The sequence below is a fragment of the Moschus berezovskii genome, chromosome 15 (genome assembly GCF_049115385.1).
Source record: "Moschus berezovskii isolate FMDL1 chromosome 15, NW_MosBer_1.0, whole genome shotgun sequence".
Classification (NCBI taxonomy): Eukaryota; Metazoa; Chordata; class Mammalia; order Artiodactyla; family Moschidae; genus Moschus; species Moschus berezovskii.
Genome location: NC_142474.1, coordinates 5,090,435 through 5,104,849, shown reverse-complemented (window position 1 = coordinate 5,104,849; position 14,415 = coordinate 5,090,435). Strand labels below are relative to the sequence as shown.

Here is a 14,415-nt window from a genome sequence, read left to right as displayed (position 1 = left end):
CAGAACGCGTGGACAGCACTGCACACTCCATAGGAAGCCAGTCCATTGCTCAGAGTAACTCGGCGCTGTCTTCTGTCCTAGTTAAAATGTGCACAGTACTGGCCACAGAAAGAAGAGAGAGAGATGGTCTTTGAAGACACAAATTTGAAACTGACGTTGATCTCTGAAGACATTAAGTCCTATTACACAGTACGACAGCTGGAACTGGAAAACCTCATGGTGAGTACGGCCCACACTGAGTGCTCGGTGGGCCTGCTGGCGACGCCTCCTTGAGGGGTTGTTTCAGTTGTGATGTTCCTCAGCACCGGTGGTTTTCTGAGCTCTGAGCAAGATGCGGTTCTCACACCATGGTGAGCAGCGCCTACCTGATTACCTGCAGGTGACCAGCGGTGTCTGGGGTGGGGACAGGTCTTAGTACCTCCCTTTCCACAGAACTCTGTCTCAGCCCCAGCTAACACCAGTTCTAGGGGAAAGGGTAGGTTCTTACCTCAGACCAACTGCAGAGGGTCTAACGTGATAGCCGGGGAGTAACACCAGCGGAGTGTGCGGGCTTCTCATCCACAGTCTCTAGTCTGCAGTGAGGGAAGAAAGGCGCAGTTTGTGGTCAGTGTAAAGTTTCTAGATGAAGTCCTGGGCTTCTGGCGGGGGTGGCAGGGAGTTTATAGACTCAGGGGCCGGCTCTCATTAAATGATGGCCTTGGACCACCTCTTGGCACTGCTGGAAGCAGCCCCACTGAGGACCTGTTCACGGGGAGGCTGCAGAGCTCGCCCGCGCCCCTCCCCGCACTGGGGACCCCGCTGGTGACGGAGACCGCGGAGGGGAGCTCCAGGGGGCTCCCTCAGATGCGGGCACTCTGGCCTTGTGCAGTCCCACAGCCCACCTCCTCAAACTGTTGGCCCTGAGCCGAGGGCACCGTGTCTCCCCGCGTCAGTCTGCCCCCAGCCCAGGCTTTTGGAAGGCTTCCCGCAGCAGTCCATGTGCGGTGTGAGCAACGCAGGCCCAGAACGCGCCATGAGGGGCTCGCAGGTTCCGGCGGGGCCGAAGGAGCAGGGACCCTCAGGGCTGCAGGCAGGCTGACGGGCAGGGTCTGCTCCGGCCTTGCCTTCATTCGCACCTTAACTTTTGACTTCTGCTCTGTAGTTGCCATGACTCCTGGGGTGCGTTCATAGTGGGAGTAAGATGGAGAACTCGGCGCAGGTGCCCAGAATCAGAGAGGAGGTGAAAACCACGAGGCCCTGGGGGAATGCAGCCGTGCCCTGGTCCAGGCCCCCTCCCTGGTGAGCACTGGAGCCCCGGGCCGGGCCACATGCGTGCTCCCGGGCTGACTGATAGAGGGGCTGACTGATGGACAGTGTGCAGGAATAATCTTGGTGGAGGGTTGGAATGTGCCTGGAGGATTATGTGGTAGAGTTTTTTTTTTTAAACTTTTGAGCACTTGTGAGCCTGGTGTTACAGATGACTTCTGGTAAACTCTTGAGAAAATTTCTTTTGCTTGTTGAAGAGAACGGAATTCGGCCCGAGCAGAAGAGGCTTGCGCTGTCTGGGCGGCAGAGCAGAGAGGTTTGGGGGAGATCTGTTTGCTCTAACAGAATGTGGTTTTCAAAAACAATCTGTTCTGAGACTTGTGGATCTGTTCGTGCATCCATCTGGAATGAACTCCTTGAGAAAGAGGTGGGCAGGCATGAGGAAGGCAGTAAACAGAGATGACCCACACCTTTTTAAGAATTTAAAGAAGGAACTTGCTTTTGGCCTGTTTTCTTATTCCATTTTTAAAAATCTGTTTTTAAGTGCTTTTCTTACCGCGTGCCCCCACCACCACCAAAAAAAAAGGAAGACATGTTTCTCTTTTAAACCATTAAAGTATGTAAGGAGGTCGTTTTCTAGGGAGGAAGGCATGGAGTCGTTTGCGTGATTCTCGAAATTATCCTGATGTGATCAGCAGATTGGTTCCAGTTCTGCAGGAAGATCCCAGCGTGTGTCATGGCTGGTGCGGGGTGACCCGTGTGTGTTCTCTGCGGGTGTCAGGTTCTTGCTGTTTGCTGTGGGTCCTTTCCCATGTTTCTGTCAGCCTCGGGTCAGGGAGGGTGGTTGTACTGGAGGCATGAGCTCTGGGAGGGCAGGGCCGACTCACTGCCTCATGCTGCCTGGCACCCAGGGGGCGCGTGGTGGACATTTGCCAAAGGAGGGGAGAGGCGCTGTCGGTCACTGGGTCTCCGGCCCAGTGTTTCCCCATCAGCTGCCCTGCAGGTGACCGGGGTGCCGGCGTGGCCCTCGGCTCTGCGCCGCTGGTGGGGTTCCTGTCTCAGGCCTTACTTAACCCATGACTGGCTCCCGTGACTGTGGGCTCTTACCTGAGGGCTGTCCTCAGGGAGAAACGCAGTTTGACCGTCACCCCTGGCAGCCCACTGTCCACCCTGGGAGTGGAGTCTCAGAGGAGCAGGGCTGGAATCAGCCTCAGAGGCCATCCTTATGATTCCCCTGGGAGCTGATGGGGCCATGAGGAGAAACACTTGGGGACAAGCGTCAGGGTCCACCTTCAAGGGTCCCTGCAGCAGGCTGTGAACACGAGCTCTGGAGCAAGCAGTTCAGATAGAAACTCCTGCCCCCACCTAGTAGAGGGTTGCCTGCCAAGCCTCAGGCTTCTGGTCTGGAGCACGAGGGTAACTGGACTAGTGGGGTTGCATGCAAGAGCCCCGGGGGCCCAGGCGCCCAGCGTGGGGGTGCGCAGATGCTCACTGGTGGGGCCGGGCCAGCTGGTCTGACCGGCAGCCCCTCCTCGCAGACCGTCTGTTCAGACGGGATTGAGCCACATGGGCAGCCTCCAGTCTTTGGGGACCGAGTCGGTAACTTGTTTCTGTAAAATGACAGTCTTCTGAGACGTCCAGATCATCTTGTAAAGCCCGAATTCCCTAGGGCTGGTGGCCCACACGTGTGGTTACGTTTCCACTCTGAAACCCCGAGGTGCTGATGACAAGACTTCTGCGGGCGGTAGTGCAGCATCACTTTGACTTACGGAGAGAAGTCAGTTGTGACCTTGAAGACAGCAGAGGGGAGAGGGGTGTCGAGATGAGGGCTCCTGGGGGCGAAAGTGTTGCAGCTGAAGCACGAGCAGCCTGGCGCCTGCCTGGGGCTCAAGGCTTGTCCTCTGGGTCTGTGGTCCTGAAGAGAGACTCTGGGAGGAATGAAGGCTCCTTGTGGAGGCAGGTGGGTCAAAAGGCGCTTCGCACTTACTTGAAGTCAGTGGTTCTCACACAGGTGATTCTTTGAGAGTCATCACGTGTGTATTTCTCTTTCAGTCTCGAGAAACCCGAGAGATCTTACATTTCCACTACACCACATGGCCTGACTTCGGAGTCCCCGAATCGCCGGCCTCGTTTCTGAACTTTCTCTTCAAAGTCCGCGAGTCGGGCTCTCTCAGCCGTGAGCACGGCCCCGTGGTGGTTCACTGCAGTGCCGGCATCGGCAGGTCAGGCACCTTCTGCCTGGCTGACACCTGCCTCTTGCTGGTAAGACAGCCCTCAAGACCGCAGGAAGCAGAGGGAACATGCAGTGACCTCTAGGCTGGTCTGGCTGCGGCCCTTTGTCACTGTCTGCAGTCAGCCAGCTTTGGTCTTGAGTTTCTAGCCGCTTCCCTCCCATCAAGGGAGCTTTACCCTAAACAGCTTCATTTGGAGCAGTGCTCTTAATTTTGATGTGGAAGCCAGAGAATCCCCTTCCCTCACACTTTTCCCTCTCACGACTGCCCTGGGACGTGTACATTCATGTTGTACCTGACACCCAGACCTCACTCAGCTGTGTCTCCTCCCTGGCTTTCAGATGGACAAAAGGAAAGACCCTTCTTCTGTTGATATCAAGAAAGTGCTGTTAGAGATGCGTAAGTTTCGGATGGGACTGATCCAGACAGCGGACCAGCTCCGCTTCTCCTACCTGGCCGTGATCGAGGGCGCCAAGTTCATCATGGGAGACTCTTCGGTGCAGGTCAGCATTCCTTTTGCTTTCATCCTGGTGTGTTGGTTTTAAACTTTGCCTCTAAAGAAGGAGGCTGTTCACTGTCAAAGTTGAAATAATGTCACATGTCAGGGGAAATAGCTAGACTTCATGTTAAAGTCTGTTTAGCTAGAAAGTTGTGGAAATTGTCACCATGTTCCAGTTTCTTTGAAGTGCTCAGGTAGAGAGCACTAATAGGGATGAATAGACTTTATTTTCCAAAGATCTCATCTTCCAAGGGCATGGCTGGAGACCCGAGAAGCTGAAAGGCCCCTCACCTAGCCCTCACCTCTCCTCACTTGAAAGGGAGCAGATTTCCTGACAAATCACCAAATGTGAAATCTTCCTCTTGCTGCTTTTTCAAGGAGCAATGGAAAGAGCTGTCCCACGAGGATCTGGAGCCCCCACCTGAGCACGTCCCCCCACCTCCCCGGCCACCCAAGCGAGTCCTAGAGCCACACAACGGGAAGTGCAAGGAATTCTTCCCAAACCATCAGTGGGTAAAGGATGACCCTGAGGAGGAGGATAAAGAAGACGGCCCCATCAAGGAAGCAACCAGAACCCCTTTAAACATCCCCTGCAGCCTGGAAAGGTAAAATAAGAGGGTCCTGGCTTACTGGAGGGGGCGGGGGAGCAGCCTCCTCTTGGCAACTGGTACTTCTGTGTCCTTGGGGAGACGAGGTCCCTGGACCAGCCCTGCGCCTCCACCGGTTGGCGGAACCTCTGGACTGAGCCACAGGTTGGCCCAGGAAAGGGACTGACTGTAGCTGGGGTCTAGTGCCACCTGGTGGTGCTTGTCAGAACCAGGGCTCTGGTGCGACAGTCAAGTCTTCCAGCCCAGAGTTGATAGCGACAGAAAACAGGAGCCGGGCTTCCGGCAGGTCCTGAAACTGATATCCAGGCTTCAGCCCCCAGAACATAACCTTTTCGTGTAGCTTTGGTTGTCATTTTGCTTCCGTACAGTTCGACAAAGATTACTGAGCACCTCCTGATGCCTGTGAGAAATGAGATAATTAGACCGGGGCCCCTGGTCTGTGTTCTGGACCATCTTGTTGGGGAGGGGACAGTAGGTTGTGGTGGGGGCCCCATGGACGGGACTGTGATGGAGGTGCACGCTGAGGTGGTCAGCCTTAGAAAAGAGCCACCCAGCCTTTCCTGGGAGGTCAAGGAGGACTGCCTGCAGGAGGTGGCATTGTGTAGGCGCTTGAAGGATGGACAGGGGTCAGCCTGAGCCCGTGGAAGCAGTGCCCTCGGTGCCTGCTGCTTTGGAGGGCAGCTTAAGATTAGCGCCCGCTCTGACCTCGCATTTGTCTGCATCTTGAGGTTCAGCCTGCAACAGTCCTCAGCAGGCGTGCCGAGGGCAGAGGTGTTCATGGTAGCATCACCTGTAATGGTGAAAAGCTAGAGGTAGGTTGATCATTTATCCAGGGAGTGTATCAGCCGGGCTTTCTCCCTGTGCTGAATATTCTGCAGCTGTTGAAAGACGGGATCAGAGTGTATTCTTGTGGCCGGACTTGGGAACCTCATGCATGAGAGCAGGTCGCACGTGGTGTGTGCCGCGCCAGGCCCCCTGGCTAAGCTCACCATCCAGATCTTCCCTGGTTACTTTGCCGGATGCTGGCTTCCAGACCTGAGTCCTGACCCATGAACCTACTCCCAGGGCCTTTCGTGCACCTCTGGTTCTGGGGTTCTGGAGACACTTGTCCGGTGGAGCCTCCCAGAGCAGATCCTGAGTGCGGGAGGCTGTGCCCGCCTTCCCTGGCCTCTGCTGACGTTCAAGGGTGAACCGGTGTGCTCCCCAGAGGGCTCATCGTGGGCTGCGACAGCTTGTGTCATGTCTGTCACGTGTCCTGTTTCTTTATTCATGAAGACGGTGGAAAGGGGTGCCCTCCACGTCCCATGGGTGAAGGGGAGAAGCAGGGAAGTACGCATCTGGGAGCTGAAAGCCAGAGGATGCCAGGAGAACATGGAGCAGGCCGAGATCCTGAGCGTCTGCACCGGGGGGAGCCCACACGTACCCAGGCCTCGCCCCATCCACAGGCCTCCCCTGTCTCCCAGGGCGGTGGGTCTCCGGACCCCTGCCCTGGCCCTGCAGTTGGGCCTTGGGAAGGAGGTGGTGACAGGCAGGCTTCCGGCCAGTGTCAGCGTCGCCAGGCTGTCTCCAGGGGGCTCCTTCTCCCTCCAGGTCCTCCCGTGATAATAGCGTCCTTGCCATTGTCTTCCTGGGTGAGTGACCCTTCTCTGCCCCCTCATTCCTCAGCGCAAGTCAACACACTGAAGTCAGAAGGCGGGTCGTGGGCGCAGACCCTGCTCAGGGGGAGCCGTCGCCACCCGCAGAGGAGCGAGACCAGCCGCTGAGCCACTGGAAGCCCTTCCTGGTCAACGTGTGCGTGGCCACGGTCCTCACAGCCGGCGCGTACCTCTGCTACAGGGTCTGTTTCCACTGACGGACGTGCTGGCCGGACCGCCTACAGGAAGCCTAGCCTTCGCCCGGCGGCGGCGCTCAGTGCCGGGGAGGCTCTGAGCCCGTCCCGGAAGAAGCAGGTCAAAGGTTTTCAGAGTCTGGAACTGTGAAGGGCTAACGAGAGAGGACTGGGGATTGATGCACTGGGGTCTGGAGGCACTGTGGTCCCAGGAGTAGAAGAGTCTAATCTCAGGGCCTTAACCTATTCAGGAGTAAGTAGAGGAAATGCCAAATACGTCTCTCTCTTTTTTTCCTTTTTTTTTGTTCATTTGTTTTTGAAAAATAATAGAATTACAACACATTGTTGTTTTTAACCTTTATAAAAAGCAGCTTTTTGTTATTTCTGGGGTAGGGGGGAAGAAAAGACTAGGCACTTATGAAACTTTCTTGTACCCTTAGGTGGTGTAACCAGATACAGTTTTTGATTTCCCAGGGAAAGACTCCCACACATGTACGAATGTAAACTCCTTTGGAGAAGAGGGTTGAGGGTCGGACCCCGTCTGGCTCAGGCGCGGCCCCTGCTGCAGGCTTCCCAACTGGGAGAAGGAGAGCAGCGAAGGCCATCTCTAGAAAACAGAACCTGGCTTCTGCTCAGGGTGTCCTGCCCTGTCCTGCCATCCATGTCCCCACAGAGCCTTCCCCTCGCGGCCGGCCTGCCTGCCCACCTCGCACCGTCCCCACTCAGGGTCCCCCGGGGCCAGAGGTCACCACAGGGCGGCCGCCGAGCCTCCACCCAGGCCTCGAGACCCAGATGGAGCAGGTTCCACTCAACTTGGAATAGGAATGCTGTCTCGGCAGAAATCCCCCCATTGGAACATGTCGTTGTTCAAGTTAGGGAAAAGGTCAAGGAGGAGCCTCAAACCTCCAGTCACGTAAATCACCTCCCAGGTGATTCGTTCTTTATTGGTTTTTCACATTTTACCTCTTTTCTAAGCAACCGTCTTTGAGTGCATCCAGTGGTTTAGCAGCATGCAAACAATTTTTTCTTTGGAGGTGATCTTTGGAAAGGCAGAGCTCCTGTGAAAAATCAAACTCTTCGCAGGAGGCGGGGGGGCCAGGGTGTGCGTGCGTCTGCAGCTCTGCAGTGCTGGGCTCGTCTGGAAATGTTTGGTTTCTTTTCAGTTCCCATTCAGCAACGACACACAGCCTGACTCAGCGCCAGCCTTGTCTGCCTGGCAGGCAGTCGCCATGGGTGAGGCTGCAGACAGGGCCGCCAGCCTCCCGCAAGCTGCGGGTCTGCACTGAAGCGGCCCTCCCGGGCGCTTGGCCTTGGCTCCACCATCTCCCCTTCCTCCCCACCACTGCTTGGAGGACCAGACCCACAGCCCAGTTCTGAGGAGGGCACAGGAGGGCACTATGCCCGTGGCACAGGGCAGGGCAGCCTGGGTGGGTGGCGGGGCGAGCCTCATGTGGGGGCCCGCAGTGGGCGGCACGCAGAGTCCTTCCCGCTGCCCTCCTCAGAGACTGCCCGCAGTGAGCCCCTCTCCATTCCATGTTTATTTTTACATTGTTTCCCCAGAAGGCACCCACAGTGCACTAGCATCTTCTTAAACCAATAACATGTTCAAGTTTTTTGATGTCAGCCTTGCACCAAGGGCTTTATCCAAAAGTACAGCAGTAAACCCTCAGGTCGGGCTGGGAATGGAGGACTTTGCCGTGAGCCTCCACGTAGACCAGCACCCGTCGGAGGACGGTTGGGAGCTGTCGTCATGTCACGATGCCACAGGGAGCTCGAGAAGAAGTCCGCGTGTGTCCGTAGAACAAGGGGGTCATATATAACGGACACTTGGCTACTTCAGACGCGGCGGGGGAGTCCTCGTCCCGGTTCCTCACCTCCCGTCATCTGCTCAACCTTGATCTCAGCCACCACTCCCCCGTGTGTATTGAGACACGTGTCCCATCTTCCTGTGTCCCCATCAGATACGACGTGCTTGGGATACTTAGCGCTCTGCTGACTAGGTGCCCTGTGTACAAGTCGTTTCCCTTTGCACGGTCTGATCATTACGTGGCTGTGGTTCCTAAGATTGTTTGCTGAAATAGTCGCCATTCAGCAGTGGAATGACGTTTTCCAGTAACAGATAGTTGCCTAATTCCTGGCACAACACTCTGGTGACTTCCTAGTGAGGCCCAGCCTGTCCTGCTCCAGCTGGGTCCACTGCAGCTCAGACATTCCAAGGGTACGGGAAGCCATAGTCACACCTGCACTCTGGCCGTGTAGAGAAGCAGGGTCCTCCCACCCACCCAGCCACACACGCACCTTTGGGACCAGCCTCCACTGTGCCCAAGCTCACCCTCACCTTGAGCGGACCGTGATTTGGAACCAAGGTGACTGTCGGAAACCGCCCTTCCCGAAACAGCCTGGACGACGGTCCCTTCGAGTCAGCCTGTGGCCCTCTGGGTCCAGGACCTTGCTGCACGAGACTTCTGACCCCACCTCGAACCCTGGGGACTGATGGTGCTCAGGACTCCGCCTGCGTGGAGGGAGCCTACGACCTCCACATTCAGTGGCTTTTTTTACAGAAAAAAAAAAGGCAGCTCACGAGCTGCTCTTTGGCCAGCATTTTCACATTTTTGCCTTTCACGTGTTAGAAGCTCTGCGAGAAGTTTCTGTGGGGGAGCATCTGCGGTGTTGCCCGCAGGCCTTGGTGAGGTACGGATGAGGCTGGGGGCCAGGCTGTAAGCGTGTTTGAACTGGGCTTGTCCGTCTGCTCTGTTCAGTCCTTCTGTGTATGTAGTAGTTTGGGTGTGTATATAGTAGCATTTCAAAGTGGATATGCTGGTTTCACCTCCTGTCCTTGGAAAACAGGTGGCTCTGCGTCCTGCCACACGTACGTTAGAGAAGTAGTGAGCTGCTCTGCTCTATGCCTTAAGCCAATATTTACTCACCAGGTCATTATTTTTCACAATGGCCACAGAATAAACCATTTTTACAAAAATAAAAACAAAACAGCCCGGTGTTTCGGTATAACGCCTTTCCAGGCGTGTCTGCGTGGATGCATGATGGGGCGGGGCGCGTCTCAGGGTCTTCTGTGACCTCACAGAACTGTCAAACTGTACAGTTTTCCAACTTGCCATATAAATGATGGTTTGCATTTTAGTTGCAACAATAAAAATCTTTTTTTCTAAAGAACATGGCTTTGGGGTGCTTCCCATTTCTTCGCTTAATGGGCCTAAACCAGGCTGGGCAACTCGTGTTTCTTTCCATGCCTGCTGATGAGAAGCAGATGTTGTCGACAGTTCAGGAGGGGTTACCATTTTCCACATCTGAGGATTACGACAGCCTCCTGGGGTCGTGGGTGCCTTTGGTCTGCGAGAACTTTCCCCGCCTGGTGCATTTACTCGGAGCTTCGGAGCCTCTTCTTCTTATCCCCCAGTAATGGTAGTAAAACTCACCATTTCAGGGTATTAGGGCCCTTGGATAACTTGCTGACTTTTTATGAGTTATTTGAAGAACTTCTCAAACCTGACAGGCGTGCGCCCTCGCCGGCTGCCTTTAGGACTCAGGGTGCCACCTCTCAGCCCCTTTCCCAAGTCCCGTTTGACGTGGAACTGATGGACTGTAACAGTGGATGGATTCATGTAGCGTAGTCCAAAACCAAATGGGATTCTCCCCTACAGTGATTTTTTTTCTTTTAACTTCTTACTCTGAAATTTCAGATTTGCAAAATCTTGAGGAAATAGTACAGAGAATTCCCTTATATCCTTTAAGGTTTTATGGTTGTTTCAAAGCTGGCTGCTGAGTAAACTACGGATGCTGTGGCCTCCCAGTGAGATCCGTGGAACCCAGAAGGGAAGACAGCCTGTGGTCACGGGGCCCCCAAGCGCCCAGCGAGGACAGTGGGGACCCAGAAGGCAGTGCCACACCCGCCATCACTCTGTCTCCGAAACTGTCACCGTCATCTCATACAAAAAAAGGCAGCTAAGCTTCCGTGAGAAGGTGGAATGCCAGTGTGAAAAAAAATCTGGGCCCAGGGCCAGAGAAGGGTGGCCTCCTGGTGTCTAAGGAGAGAGGACTCAGGGTGCATCAGGGAGCCTGGGGAGACTCCAAGGGGCGCCCTGCTCAAGACCACCCTCCGCTGCTGCCGTGTCTGTGGGAGAAGCCACTTCACAGAAAGTCACGTTGGAAAGGGCCCTGGGGAATGGGGCAGGGGGTGAGGGTGGTTTCCTTCAGGATATTTGAGAAAACCACCACTGCCTTCCATGTGTCTCAGGTAGAGTGAAACACCAATAAAAAGTTATTTTTATTGAAATTTCAGAAAACAACATATCGGCAAGGCAAATAAATACTGAATTAAATCGAAAAGCACAGAATAGATACATGAAATGTGAATGAGCATGTTTAAATTACAGAGCTTTCCGATTCCACTGTGGATTCCACATCCAGAACCCAGGGTGCCTCTGTATTAACCCAGAAACATCCCAGGACACTCTGGGGTTTTCTTAAGACTTAAATAGGAAACTAATTTTCTTTCTTTAAAAGTGATGTTCAGTGAAATCTTTCTTCAGACCAGCGCATGCCATCTGAAGCAGTTTATTTAATAAGCCCCAAGTGGACTAGCTTCAAAATTCCATTTTGATTTGTGCTTCATCGTGCTTAGCCGCTCAGTCATCAGACACTTTTGTGACCCCATGGACGGCAGCCTGCCAGGCTCCTCTGTCCATGAACTTCCCCAGGCAAGAACACTGGAATGGGGTTGCCATTTCCTCCTCCTGGGGATGTTCCCGACCCAGGGATGGAACCTGAGTCTCCCACAGTGCAGGCAGATTCATTACCGATGAGCCATCAGGGAAGCCGCTCTGTTCTGACTGGTGAAGGTCAAAGCAAAGGACACGTGGACTTCTCGACTGATGGCCCGTCCTTGTTTCCATGTCGTAGAACCACAGTGAGATCAAGTTCTGTGGTTGGCAGGCCGCCGGCCGTCTCCACGGGCATCTGGGCTGCGTGTTGGGCTGAAGTGAACAGTGGACACCCCGGCTGGGCCCTCCCACGTGCCCCCAGACCCGCACTGCCTCTTTAGCAGGGTCAGCCAGCCCACTCGCCGCCTCGGTCCTGGGCTTGAAGAAACCAGATGGTGCCGAGTCGGCTGCCCTGCTGACTCCCAGCCTCAGCCTCCCCATAGCAGGACCGGCCGGCACTGACCCGGCTCTGCAACCTGTGGAAAGTCAGGCAGATGCTCAAAGCCAAAGGCGGACTGGAGTGCAGCCCTCAAAGTGCTGTGCTTGCTTTGCCCCGGGACGGAAGTCCCACATACACCCCGGGCCTTCATAACTGGCCTGGATGGTCAGGGAGCAGCTCGGCCAGTTGATGCTTCTCGGGGAGCACTCAGCTTGCCCCCAGCCGCACCCCCCAAAACCCTCCCTGTGTTGGGGCCAGGCGGCAGCACAGACAAGGCCACCGGATGTGAGCCCATCAGCTGAAGCTTCTTAAAAGATTGTGATTTCAACATCTGCCTCCTGGCCAAGGGCCGCTTCTCTCTGTTCTGAGCAGAGTCTGTCCATCTTCTCAAAAGCCAAGCGGCCTTTGTCCCCTGAAATATCAAGGTCATCTGTCAGTGGGCTGTCCCCCGCCTCGCGCTCATCTACTCTGGTGAGCCGCGGCGGCCTCAGTGTTCCAGACGCTCGGGCCTCCGGGGCCGCTGGAAAGGGTGGGGGTCAGGGAGCCCAGGGCCCCGGCTCACAGGGACCCACCCGTGTCCAGCACAGTCTGCCGAACCTTGGTCCCGCCTTACATCTGGCCTTCATCCCCACGGATCGTAAATGGGGCAGGTCAAGAGGTTAACGGAACACCTCTTGCCACCTCAACCGTACAGGAAACCTGCCCCAGCTGGGCACAATGAAGCGGGTTGCGGGCGGGTCCGACCCGTGTGCGGGTTCGCATCTTTGGGGAGCTAACTGTGGCCTCCCCAGCACAACCTCTCCATGGACCCTGGCACCCCCGCCTACCCCGCAGCTGGCACTGGGGAGCACGGGACACTGGACCTCACCAAATGACAGCGTGGTTTCCCGGGCGGCCGCACGCACGGCCTCCACGTCAGACTGGCACAGGCTGGCGATCTGATCGATGCTTTCCACGCCCTGTTTGAGGTTGGGGGAAAGTGGGCCCCTCAGGGGACATTTTAAGGAACAAATGTCCACTTTCATAAAGCCCTGCACGACCAGCCCTAGCATGGTCTCTGCGACCTCAGCCCCTTCCTTCTTCGAAGGCTTCCATGCTTCTCACACGGCCTCAGGTTCGCTGACGTGCCATTGGCAAACGTCATCTTTTCCACCCTGACACCTTCTGAAAGGCCCATGTTGGAATAAGACCTGCTTTCTCCTGGACCTTTCTACCTCCTCTGCCTCGCCCAACCCTGCCCTCCAGGTCAGACCAGGAGAGGAGTGACCAGTGTCCTGGTCCAGGCATGGCTGACCGTCAGCCGCTGACCTCCAGCTCCAAGGACCGGAGTGCACACTAGCCCCCGCTAGTGGGCAGCTGGCCACTCCCTGGTTATTTGATCATAACCAGATGGACCTTTTAGAATTTCCCGTCGGTTCCTTCCAGAAAGAATGTAGTCTGTATTGGACCATTTTTCATCTAGCAAAATGACAATGAGCTTTTTAAAATAAGAGTTACAAACACAAACAGAAGTGAAGCCAGCACACCCTCATATCTGCATCTTAACACAAATGAGTGTAAAGGGCTGTGTTGTCTCGAATCTCAAAAGAGCATTTAGGGGCTTCCCTGGTGGTTCACCGGATAAAAATCTGCCTGTCAGTGCAGAGGACACAGGTTCAATTCCTGGTCCGGGAGGATCCACATGCTGCGGAGCAGCTCACCCCATGGGCCACAGCCACTGAGCCAGCACGACAGCTGAAGGCCACGCGCCCAGAGCCCTGGCTCCACAAGAAGAGAAGCCCCCGCTCCGCAACTAGAGAAAGCCTGGGCACAGCCACAAAGACCCAGGGCAACCTAACACTGAACACGCAGTCTCGCCTAAGGAAGTAACTCAGAACGCCATATAAATGTTAAGACCTTTATGCCCAGTGAGGGATAACTTTGGGGGAATTCCCTGGTGGATCAGTGGTCAGGGCTCCACACTTCCACTTCAGGGGGCACTGGTTCAAACCCTGGTTGGGGAACTAAAATCCCATGTGCCTCATGGTGTGGCCAAAAAAAAAAAAGGATGAGTAACTTTTGCATTTCTGCATTTTACACTTTTTTTCGTTTATTGGCTGTGTTGGGTCTTCATTGCTGCACGGGCTTTTCTCCAGTCGCGACGAGCTGGGGCCGCTCTGGCTGTGGTGCCGGGCCTCTCGCTGCAGTGACTGGTTGCGGAGTTTGGGCTCTGGAGTACGTGGACTCGCTGATGGGGATCCAGGGCTCTAGAGCACAGCTGCAATAGTTGCGGTGCACAGAACCGCTTGCTCATGTGGGATCTTCCTGGACCAGGGATCGAACCCCATGTCTCCTGCATTAGCACGTGGATTCTTTGCTCCTGAGCCACCAGAGAAGCTCTACGCTGTTTTTCTACAATGAGCTTATCGTGCTTTTAGAAAAGCTTAAATTGAGGCTATTAAACCATATAATCCAAGAGCACAAAACTGAGCCTCTTGGGGCCTCTGCCCACGGAGCTTCTGCTGGCGGCACTGGCGGCTGTTTCTCCACAGCTAGCTTTTTCCGGTGCTTTTTCACTGGCAATGATTTTCTTTTTTTTGGTCCCAGTAGAATCATTTCGAAATGCACTAAGTAACTTCAGCGTTAATCACAACCAGGCTTCTCTCCATCGCCAGCAAGGGCAGGTTAGACTCACCCTGAGATGTCTTAGCGCCACGCACGCAGCTTGCTGGAGTTTTGCATCATTTTCGGTAAGGGCGTTGGTGTAGAAGAGCAAGGCCTAGGAAATAAGGTGGCTGGTGAGAGCGAAACCCACGGTACTACTCACGCCCGCCTTCCAGTACGCTCACAGCCTGCGCACACAGCATG

The 14,415-nt window shown here is 55.1% G+C and overlaps 2 protein-coding genes across 13 annotated transcripts in view; one reads left to right on the top strand and one right to left on the bottom strand.

The window, feature by feature from the left end:
* Nucleotides 1–9,584, top strand: part of PTPN1 (protein tyrosine phosphatase non-receptor type 1) — a 63,796-nt gene extending 54,212 nt beyond the window's left edge. For 3 of the 5 annotated variants that reach the window (XM_055393578.2, XM_055393602.2, XM_055393585.2), the window contains 5 exons: nucleotides 82–219; nucleotides 3,298–3,507; nucleotides 3,818–3,979; nucleotides 4,354–4,580; nucleotides 6,249–9,584. In XM_055393578.2, coding sequence (XP_055249553.2) covers nucleotides 82–219; nucleotides 3,298–3,507; nucleotides 3,818–3,979; nucleotides 4,354–4,580; nucleotides 6,249–6,435 — 924 coding nt within the window. In that variant the 3' untranslated portion in view covers nucleotides 6,436–9,584. Of the gene's footprint in view, nucleotides 1–81; nucleotides 220–586; nucleotides 3,206–3,297; nucleotides 3,508–3,817; nucleotides 3,980–4,353; nucleotides 4,581–6,248 lie in introns of those variants that run through there. The other 2 variants (XM_088843682.1, XM_055393593.2) reach the window with 2 other exon arrangements.
* RIPOR3 (RIPOR family member 3) overlaps nucleotides 1–14,415 on the bottom strand; it is an 89,707-nt gene that overhangs the window by 3,358 nt on the left and 71,934 nt on the right. For 6 of the 8 annotated variants that reach the window (XM_088843678.1, XM_088843676.1, XM_088843677.1 and 3 more), the window contains 3 exons: nucleotides 14,243–14,326; nucleotides 12,437–12,527; nucleotides 10,670–11,980 (listed from right to left, as the gene is read on the bottom strand). In XM_088843678.1, coding sequence (XP_088699804.1) covers nucleotides 11,877–11,980; nucleotides 12,437–12,527; nucleotides 14,243–14,326 — 279 coding nt within the window. In that variant the 3' untranslated portion in view covers nucleotides 10,670–11,876. Of the gene's footprint in view, nucleotides 1–487; nucleotides 573–10,669; nucleotides 11,981–12,436; nucleotides 12,528–12,590; nucleotides 13,826–14,242; nucleotides 14,327–14,415 lie in introns of those variants that run through there. The other 2 variants (XR_016039075.1, XM_088843679.1) reach the window with 2 other exon arrangements.